This window comes from Saccostrea cucullata, unplaced genomic scaffold (assembly GCF_032062105.1).
Source record: "Saccostrea cucullata isolate Sc308-1 unplaced genomic scaffold, CSIRO_AGI_Scuc_v1 ctg10, whole genome shotgun sequence".
Lineage (NCBI taxonomy): Eukaryota > Metazoa > Mollusca > Bivalvia > Ostreida > Ostreidae > Saccostrea > Saccostrea cuccullata.
This window is the reverse complement of record NW_026938566.1, coordinates 203,976-215,537: the sequence shown is the minus strand read 5'-3', so window position 1 is coordinate 215,537 and position 11,562 is coordinate 203,976. Positions and strand designations below refer to the sequence as shown.

The following is an 11,562-nucleotide window of genomic DNA, read 5'->3' as shown; positions in this document are numbered from 1 at the left end:
TTTAATAGCTTTTTTTCCTTTTTTGTTTCATTCGGTACGCAGTGTGTGCAAAAGATGCCCATCCTAATAAGAATTTTCTGCTCACGTCTGATCAGTGAAAATTGACAATATGCGCACCAAAATTCAGATCCTTTAGACATTATGTTGCCTAATTTTCCTTGACAACTTTTTATTAGAAAAGTAAAGAGAGAGAGAGAGAAAGAGAGAGGGAATTTTACTATATTCCCTATTTTTTATTGAGCTCACTAAATAAGATTTATTATTTGGTTATAACTGTTAAAAAGCGTTTTCCTGTGCTCGTCTTGTTTCATTTTAATATTAATTTTTTTTAAATGGAAATGTGTTCTTAATTTGCTTGTATATGTTGTTCGATTTGTTTTAGATTGTACTTTTACTTTTTAAGTCGGGATATGTCTTTTTTATTATGGGGAGCTGATTGACAATAAAAAGCTACTAGACAATATTAACACATTATCAGAAATGTTAGAATACCGGAAATCAATCACTAAAAAATGTAATGAAAAACAGAAGCATAATTAGTTCAAATTGACTGACATTTCATTTAGTCATATTCAATTTAAACTTATAATGCTGCAAAACACTGTATTAGTTGACAAATACTACAGTAATAAAAACATACAAAAGTTTCCATTCATTCTTTTATTGTTGACTGTAATTGTTCAGAATAATTAAAATGTACACTGTCATTTTGAGAGTTGCTATCTTTACTGTAATTTATTCCAATCACATCTGTTTTAAACTGTTGGGTTTCAGAGGTAGATCCGTAAGGGCTTATGTTTTCTTCTTCTGGAATTTTGATTTCATTATACCCTGAGTTGGCCCATTCTTGTTCTCTTCCAGATCCAAACACAGCAAAACATATGACCGCAAACAAATGCATGGATCCTGTAATTACTAATATATGCTTCCAAGACTCCGCATTCTTAAAGGAAAAATATATACATATATTAACTTAAAACAGCTTATTTCAACTTCTATTTTATATGAAATGTGCATATGTGGTTCACACATTTTTGTTTTCCTCCATTGAGACCGGGAATACAGGAAGAGATGTTCAAATGATAAATGTATTTTTCACCATATAATGAAGAGAACCCCGCCCTCATAAAAGATACCTGGTACCTATACCCAAGGATCATTAATTTCACAGTTTTAGAGGAGACAACCGGTGCTCCTTATAACTATGCATTTAGTCTGTCTGATCTATACTTATAATTGTACTATTTGTCTATCCGCATGCTATAAATGTGTTTTCAGTTGTCATCATTGTTGTTTACATGTATATCTCGGTATACAATTGTAAAATTGTAAAGAGATTAATAAATTCAATTCAGTTTAGATTGAATACAGAGTGAGAGAAGAAGACAATTCAAATTTATGTTTAATAGAACCTTTACCCTAGAACCTTTGACCCTGGGGTCAGGAAATTAATGATTTTGGTAAAGGACTTACTGGGTTTTTTTATAATCACGCTAACCGTTTGGTTGATTTAAAAAAAATCTGAAAATTGCAAGAACTTTGATAATTTTATTCCCAACTCCTCAGATGCTTTGAGAGGAGACTTGGAGCCCATAATTTTACCAATTTTGCTCCGTTCTTCCTATATATGCTCTACACCAAAATTGGTTGAATTAGTTCAGGGGTTTTAGAAAAGAAGCTGAACATGAGACGACGAAAAACTTCAATTAAAAACAGATTAGTAATTATATCTTTAAATCTGTAACAGAAGAGAGAATGCGATATTATTAGACAAGAGAAATTTTCGATATTATGTCCTCTTTTTTAACAAATTAGCAGAAAGGATGATATTGGAAATAAAGCCAAACGGTTATTCACTGTACCTTTCGTCTGAGGGCTCCGGCCAACGCCGTACTTGTGATGGCACCAAACAAACCCAGTCTCACTAACCCCATCAGAACACTGGAATATTGGGGTGCCAGGTCTACTGGATTTGCTTTATAACCTAAGTATCAATACGATATTGTTAGAAGGTAAATTGACTAATAAGAATGTTTCGGCACTATATTACCAATCAGTTAACTATTACTTGGAGTTGCTATTCCCGCCATTCCTTCTCCTATAATTAACAGGACACACGCTACTGAATAACTTCTGACAAAACCCAAGACCAAGACAGCGACAGCCTCAGACCCAAACCCTGAAAAATGAAATTTAATCCGATTATTTCTGAAATAAATGAATACATGAGAAGAGAATATAGGACACGTATGTCTAAAATTAATAAAATGCATATAGTGGCATTCCCTACCTACCGATTGAAATTGCCAATTTTCGGCCAAATGTGACTGATACTTTTTCTGTTTTGATTAATTTATCAAAAAAGATTCCACTAAATATGATAGAAATAGTCATCAGAACTGGAGGAAATGCTGTCAGGAATCCAATCTTAAAAGAAGAAAAGTTGGAATTTGGAATCAACAGTTAATTTTTGCCGTATTCGTATTTAAAATTAAAATAATAAAGGGATTTAAAATTAAATAAAAAATATGTATACATGTATATATAATCATCGTATAATAAAGTTTTTTTTACCGATGCCACATTGAGTCTAAAGACATCAGCAAAATACTGAGGTATTTCGGTCATCATCGTGGCAACAATCCAAGCTCGTGTGAAATTAAGGAGGAATAATACCCACACAGAAGGGGATGAAAAAATTCGTTTCCAAGGAACGTTTCTAGCCTGTATTAAAGACGATTGTTTATATAAATATTTTTGAAATGTTTTAAAAGAAGTAAATTATTTGCATTAAATTATGGAAATCTCACCACAGCTGCAGATGCAATTTGAACATGAGAACCTTCTTCCTCGAAAATGCGACTCTCTTTCTCTTCCAGAGAGGGATGAAGTGTTGGACTGTCGTAAATCGTACAGAGCCAAAACAGTGACCACACAATGCCTAAACTACCTGTAACACAAATGATATATACTTTGTTAATTCAGCAAAATTATCTGTCCATCCCATCGTCTGCTTGCCGTCTGGTTGGTCAGGTAACCAAGGTTGGAGCAAAACAAGATCCTTCCCTGTGCAAAGGCCTTATGTGTAAATTCGCAGCTCTCCACCGGCAAGTGGTGGCTTCTCAATATAAGTGAAAAATACTCAATGGGACGTTAAACAGACAAAACTGTTCATCCATTTGCACAAGTAAGAAAACTGAGTACTAATCATGCTTTTTACACGCAAAACTGAGCAAGCATACGCATAAGACAGGTCAAAGAATTAGATTGATTGTTTATATAAGAAGTATAAGCCTCATGAAATTGTGTATTTTGTGAGTGAAAGAATTAAATGTGGTCAGTACGGCCAATAACTATCTCTCAAAAATCTACAGCCTGAGACATGTAAACACGATGTTTATTTTGTTAAGTGAGAGAGTATCAGCTATTTTTTAAATGGTTATCTTTCTATAAGCAAGTATCATTATATTGTACTCTCAAAGCTATTCTGAAACAATCACTGTTTTATGTTCTTCAATTTTTGAAAAGTTTTAAGTAAGATACATGTATAAGGTCTGTTAGTGATATTATGGATATGGAAAGTGAGATTTCTAGATAGCAAGTTCAAGATATTTTTTTGGATATATTTTATGAAAAATAACTTAAAAGTCATGCAATCCAAATGAATATGAAGAAATTATGGAGAGATTCCATGATTCTTAAAATCAACTATCTTGATGATTTAATACGAAAGTGGTTATCTAAACACAGAAGGTAAATGCAGAGTGGTCTCTGAATTACGTGAAAATTATATAAAGAATTAAAATCGAAAAAGCCTTATAAATTCTGATGTGATGTGCAATATTTACATGTAACTTACAATCAAGAGACTTAATATGAAACCTTGAGAAATTAATTGTGTAAAGATTCATCTAGACCGAATTATTCATCTAGACCAATTACAGACAAGCTTTTGCTTTCGATCATTAATGTATTTTCTGAAAATTATTTACTCTCATGGGCCTCAGAAAGCAATTTGAAATTTACATGGACTTTACTGCTTTTGAATGTAGAAATGATAATAAACCTCAAATATTTCATGAAACATATGGAGATGTGTCCAATGCGTAAGCCATAATAATTATACTAATATAAAACAAAGAATATCAAATTTATTTTGTGTCCTAATATAGAACTCTGATCTTTACATGGACATAAATGTCGTAAAATGATAATGAAATCCACCTGCTGTAACTTACAGCAGGTGGATTTCATTGTCTTACAGTGTAAGACATTATTACCGTAAATGAGGAATCCGGAATTCCAGCTGACGTAACACGTGGTCGCCCCGGTAATTACAGATGCCACTGTGGTGCTCAGATAGATACCTATAAGGAGGTTTTCGCTTCATAAAATGAATCATTTATGTTTACTTTAAATGTCAAAACTTTAATTTTACTGGGGAAAATTATACCTGAGAAAGAGAATCCCACAATTCTTGTTCGTTCTGATTTTGGAGCCCAAGCAGAAATCACAGAACTCATGGCAGGCTGACTTACACCCTTAAAATATAATAATCGCATATATACAGGTATTCATACATTGAGTTTTTGATGTCTTTTTATTCGTAGATGTTTTTATGAATAATTATTTTAATTTGTTCATTTATAGACAATAAATACCTCTACAAGGCCTTGTATAAATCTAGTTACAAACACCACTACTGGACTATACTTCATTAAAAATGCTAAAACCCAGAAACACCCTCCGCTGATAAATACCACTCCACCGAACAATCTATAAGCAGAAAAAACTTCCGTGTAAAACAATATAATATATGAATACATGATTCTTTTATGATATATCCGAAAACATTTAAAAATATATGTATCCATTTTCGAGTTTGGATATTAGCAGAAACATTTACACGTATTTAATAAAAACATATACGATATGAGATTTTTTTCTGCTGAAATAGTCCCCTGTCTGTTTATTCAAGAAAAGAACAATGAAATAAAATTGATTATATTTGTGGGTTGAATGATAATTCAAAAAGATAAAGAGTATTTAAACACATTTGTCAGAATTGTCACTACTGAACGTCAGGAAATATCGCAATATTTAGAGAGAATGTCTGTGAATTAATTAAGCATGCATATCTAATATTAACAACCTTATCAAATAATAAAAAATTAGAGATAAATAAACCGTTGGAACAAACTGTGTGTCTCAGATGTTTATTTTTTGATTTAGGATTGATATAATAAGTTTAACCTTTGTGCAAATACTTTGATAGGTCAAAACAACTACGCACATGATGCAATTACTACTATTATGTTATAAAATATAATTTGGAAAGTGAACTCGTACTATGTGATAATTCCAGTTTGCAATGATTCAGTTGAAAAACAAAACAAGCGGAGAATCAGTTAATTGTAGCAAATATTCACTCTGGATAAGAATTTAATATGGATGTACATAACATCATTTAAGACTGCAAATTTTTACGTCCGATAAGATTTTTTCAGGATGACTTTAACATGAACAAACCAGTGGTGGCAGAGAGTTGACTCACTTTGTTGGAGAGAACCGGGCAGCTAGGATTCCTCCCGGCAGCTGGGAGATGAAATGCCCCACAAAATAGGCCGTGTTAAAATACTGAGAAGTGGCCACACTCCAGTCTAAATGGAGGTCAAACACTGTACCATTGATGGTGCACTAAAATATACTCAAATTAAAATCAGTTTCAAAGTCGAAACTATATAATTTTTTCCTTTTGATATTAACACAAAGTTTTGTTTTCTTGTCCTATTTAAAATTGCAAAATGGAATTTTGAGACAAAAGTGTATTACCAATTGTTAGCAGAAGGATATCAAAATGTCTGTGTAATTGTGAATTATAGAGTGATGATATATGGTGAAAAATAGCTCACCTCTTTATATATTGTTGCCCTGTTATTGTCGTTGTCTTTAATGACGTAGATCATTATAATGGTGATAACAGTCCTAAAGCCAAACAGAATCAGAAAACCCAGAAAAGCCAGGAAGGAAACGGTAAATCTTTTTGGACATCCCATGCTGTAATTAATAGTATTATCGCAAATCTTTCTCGAAAGTATACACCTTGACCGATATTGTGATGTGTTAAGTGACGACACTGATGAATCTGACTGAAATTCAATTGAATCTTACTGATCTTCAATTGCAAAATCCAACAAAGAATCTGATTGGTGCTTTTTTTATAGGCCCGCCCACTTTCTCAAATGTGAAGCCGAAGATATGGAATGTTTCCAAGAAAGTAGAACAGCTGTAGAAAACGGGCAAAAAAGTGGTACTAATTGCACTAAGTATTTAGTAGACCTACGCAATACCATAGTAAATTATTGTGAGTGTGGGTATTATCTGTATAATGATCTTCAAATAAGATGCTCCACAACTGGCAGCAGTTGACTGAATACATGTCATGTTCGTATCAAATGCATGTTCCTCGGGCCACATGTCTCGTTTTTTCTTCAGTTCATCAATAAAATTAAACGTACTTAGATTTGGTAAATGTTGTTACATTATTTATTTTTAACATGAATTATAAGTGATATTTCTTAATTTGAATAACATTCGCCGTTACAGTAAAAATTGCACTGCCTTAAAAAAAGCACAAGGATTTATATTTTTATGGTCGGCATGTTTATTGCCATGACGACGGTTGAAATGGGTATGTAGTAGCACACATAATATGGTATTTTTGACAGTCGTGACAATAAAACAGTAAACTTTTGAATAAATCCTATGTTTTTCGTCTTTTACCACCTATGAATTTATATTTTTTCACTGAATAACAAGTGGTCCGTTATCAGCTGGGTAATCGCATAATTTACAGTATTACCCCCGTTGTAAATTTGTTTGTATTTGCAATGAAGAAGAATATGGAGATAACGAACAGTATTCAATTTCAAAGTCCATGAAACAATACAAAATAAGAGCAGAGCAAACACAGACCCCGGAAACATCAAAGGTGGGATCAGGTGCCATGGACAAACTTCTCCCTGTGAAGATCTTTACTTTTTTCCTTAATTTTTAATTTAAAGGCCACAGCAAGTGTTTTCTTCTGTTCACGCATAAGATTTTGCACAAATTCTGCTTCATATGAATATAAAAATAGGTCCGCTAATAACGGAGCGCAATTGGTACCCATGGGAATTCCAATAGATTGTTGGAATACCTGGTCTCCAAAAACCACGTAGATATTGTCAATCAGAAATAGCTCACTTGTGACTAAAACATGGAGAACAAAAGATTTTTAATGCACTGAAAAGTCGCACAGAACAAACACCTATAAAATGTAAAATGCCGTAAATCGGCAGAGATACATGTAGGGTAAAATGAAATACTGTGCGCCATCGAATGATATTCATGTACCGTCTTCGTAACGTATAAATCACATCCTAAAAATTATTTTATATTTTGTTTGCTTTTTGTGTTTTTTTTCTTCAGAAAGTCAACAACGCTTTCCGACAATCAAACATGGCCATTCGCTAGGCCCTTGGACGCTCTCCAACTTATACAGGCAAAGAATACCGCACGAGAGTGGGCGGGTCCTAATCAACCTATTAAAACGCTTGTTTTATAAATTTATAAAATGAAATCCGTGATTCAAATTGTTCAGTTGTCAAATCCGAGAGTGTCATCACTCAAGATGACGCTATTTCGGCCGAAGTGTAATACTTTCAAGCGAGATTTGCGATAAAATCAGTTCAAAAATACCCTGGTAACACAGAGATAAATGTTTCTTTGCTTCAAATATCTTTAAAAATATTTCAAAACCCTTACATTTCATTATTTAAATGAAAAATATATTATTCAATTTACTGAAATTTTCTTGAAGGTGTCTGAAAAATAAATATTTCGATATTGGTTGCTGCAGTTGGAAGACTTGAAATTTTGACATGTACCCGGCACTTATGGCCTTATTGAAAATAAATTTAAACAATGCAGATAAGGATGGTCGTTCATATTATATAAAAAAAATAATTCTCAATTTAAGAATTATCACATCACCCCTACTAATGTTATTGTGATTTAAATTCAAGACACGTAGTTTAGGTTTACCTATTCAAAGGTTATGGGGTAGATCCGGTTTTATATAAGGTAGATCCGGTTTTATAAATAAAATTGGCAGTAAACAGGAAATTGCTATAGTCTGTTTCTTCTGAAACATGTCCTGTGAAAAATGTGTGTTTCCACACCTTTCTGAAAGACTGATTCTCAACAGAAATGGGTGGATTAAGTTGGGGGGGGGGGGTAAATAACAATTAATACATCTTATACTTAACTGCAAAAATTACAGCTCACTAGCGACTGATACGCTGGTAAAAAAAAAGTGTAATATCATCGATCTACACTAAAAAAAAACCTTTGTTTGCCTTATATGGCTATTGCTATTAATGCGCTCAGAGGATCTTACCACGAGCAACTGACCAATTGTTGATTGAATACGTTTACGCCAAATACATGACAAGGTTAGCTTTTTTAAAAAAGCTAATGATTTGATCTATCAATTAATAATAAATGCATCTTATACTTAAATAATGCAAAAATTTTTTTTACAGCTCACTGATCTCCAATAAATTTTCTTCACGCGATTTTATACGCGGTAAATGTGTAATATCAGATCGATCTACACTAAAAAAAAACCTAACAGTGTGTGCATTTCGAGGCAATTCATTATTATAAGGGGAACTTATTATTTAATTTAATTTCTAAGTTTGAGCATATTTTAGTGTTATATATTGCTTTTAAAAAAGTAATGAACGCCACTTCAAAATATGTTTATACATGCAGTACGTATATATGTACACAAAATGTCTTTGATGATGTCTACCATCATAGCTATTATTAAAAAACTGCGCTCAATCCATTCCCCCTCTCTCCTTAATCATGGGGATTATTAATCTTTCTCTCACTATCGATTTCCACAACTGACCAATGTAAATGTTGATTGAATACGTTTACGCCAAATACATGATTAATGAATATACTTCTATTAGAACACAAGAAATGGTATCAAAAAACTGATATCCCATCTAGAAGCTGAATATTCTATGATATAAATTTTCGTCGAGAACGACGAAGAACAATGCAGTCTATAAATAGATCGAGGTCGTGTATGCGTGTAAAGCATGGAAAAAATTGTGCAAATCTTTTTCCAACGAATTCCAATGAACGCAATGGCAATTAAAAAAAATTAAACACGTGGTTCAGGTCAATCTATGATCATGTCAGTGGAATGCAAAATAAAAAAAAATCTTATGAACAAAATGCAAACATTAGAAACTATTAAAAATATCAGGGGCGTTTTTAATTTGTTGTTAACTAGAGAAAAATATGTTTAATAAAACGTATACGCAGTTCGTATCAAGTTCAGAATACCAGCATTTCAAAGATAAGGAAAACGAGCAGCATCTCGTATGCATTTAAATGGACAAACATTTTTTACATAACTATACTCGTGATCACGTGTGTTGGCCAGGGAATCCACCTGACAATTGTATTCACCGACAGTACAATAAAGGAATTTATCAATCGCCGAAGTCTCGCTAGCTCTCGCCAGAGCCACTGTCAGAGCTACTCTGAACTCATCGGGTTTTATAATGTGCAGAGCACCGAAAAATAAAAGGTTCCGAACAATATTAGTAGAGGTGACATGTTATTTCGAAAATACCACTCTTTGAAACTGAATAATTACAAATGGTTATGCTTCTTTAAAATATAGTAAAAGTTAGTTATTATAAGGGAAAGGAACTTAATATAAGTTGTAACAACTTGTTTTTGAACTCTCGATGTATTATTTATAGGTTATATATTATTTCTTATTGAAATGACGTTAACTTTAAATATATTATAGTAAGATTAAAAAAATATACGTACTTGTAAGGAGAGGGCTGTATTTAATCCTGTTTCGTAACTCCTGTAGCACCTGATATATTGTCTGGGGTAGGTGACGTGTGTATAAAATAATGTTCGCTATGCTCCATTAGTATCCTCCATTACACCACCCGGATTTTTTAATAGCCGAAATACAGAGTGTTAAAAGGTTAATTATTAATCTCCATAATTATGTTTCATTACGAGAATGGTCGACTGAAATCATTTCATATTTATTGTTTATTTACCGATCAAAATTTCGAACCCGCTATTCTATATAAATGCACACCAACCTGTAACAATGTATAGTTTTAATGCATCATTGGACCAATCTTACATTATGGTTGAATTATCGCAGTTGGGTTACCTTTATTGGGCCAACAGTGGTTCAACATGAAATATTGATAGTTCGTTATGTATTATGGGGCCATGGTTAGGCGTTTTATTATAAAACTGTTGTAATGAGAGAGAATATTTGTTGGGGGTTGGCATCGGCCTTAAGTTGATCCAATACCAAGAATCTGACTTAGCATCATGGGTAGACAACATGCGAACTACATGTAATATCTGCGACTTTTTTATATGACACGATCAAGCGCAATCATGGCCGATACCTTGCATATTTGCATCCAGTTTGTAAGTATTTATATTATGTTTGCTTTGACACAGCTTAATTAACGTTTAGTTTTAACGATGTCATGTGCAAATCTGTGTAATAAGACACGGGGAAGTGCAGAAGCCAGGTGCTGTAGGGTCAGCACTGTCGAGCACAGGATTAAACGTTGAAAATGTTGAAGTAAAAACATAATTTATTCAGTACTAAAACATAAACTGGATGTTTTCATTTAAAATTTGTTCATTGTGTCGACAAATTTTCTGTAAATGTATTTTACTTTGAATAGTATACACATATCTTTACTGAAAAAGAAACAAATGTATTCAAGTTCCAGCTACTATAATTTTAGAGCTCTAAGTGTTCGGAAAAAAACAGAGCTACTGGAGATTCTACATACCTGTAAAGACATTGAGAACACTATCAAAGAATAGGCAAGGTATACCAAAGACAGGGATGGTAGAGGAAGAAACGGACAGAGAAGAAACTAGAGCCGAGCTCGTTGCAAAGCAACGAGTAGGTCTTCCGTCCTGTTTGACCGGAAGTAACTTTTATTTTTAAAAATAGAGAAATGACGTCTCTAATGATTTAAATCCAAATCTATGTTGAAAATTGCAAAAGTAAGCCATTTTTTGCTACTTCCTGTTCGACCGGAAGTGACGTCGACGGACGGAAAATTAAGTTTTATGCTTCCAGTGACAAATATTTCCCAAAAACGTGTCAAGAACGGCAAAAATATGCATTTTCTGACTACTTCCGGTTTGGCCGGAAGTGACGTCACAGGACGTTTCTTGATGATCTCAATAGACTCTGCTAGAGATTTTGAACAACTTTGCTTCTTTGATGTATGACAAATTCGCAATACTTTTTGAGATGTCTGGAAAAAACATTCGGCCCCTCTAGATCCCCTAATTTAGGGGTCAGTCCTTTTTCCGATATATCAATTGAAAGATCTTGTAATTCTGCACAAATTTTGTTCTATATGTTTTTAAAAAAATATTTTTAATATAGAAGATAAAATGGAAAATATGTGTAAATTTTCGCTCTTT

General features: G+C 33.1%; 1 protein-coding gene across 1 annotated transcript; it reads right to left on the bottom strand.

The window, feature by feature from the left end:
• Positions 1-645: 645 nt before the first annotated feature.
• Positions 646-10,018, bottom strand: LOC134250679 (vesicular glutamate transporter 3-like). Its single transcript, XM_062733041.1, has 12 exons — positions 9,904-10,018; positions 5,913-6,057; positions 5,555-5,697; positions 4,662-4,776; positions 4,454-4,541; positions 4,281-4,367; positions 2,811-2,950; positions 2,575-2,724; positions 2,295-2,427; positions 2,069-2,179; positions 1,863-1,984; positions 646-943 (listed from the first exon to the last, which is right to left on the bottom strand). The coding sequence occupies exons 2-12, from the start codon at positions 6,054-6,056 to the stop codon at positions 653-655; spliced, it is 1,524 nt and encodes a 507-aa protein (XP_062589025.1). The 5' UTR covers position 6,057; positions 9,904-10,018; the 3' UTR covers positions 646-652.
• Between the last annotated feature and the right edge of the window lie 1,544 nt (positions 10,019-11,562).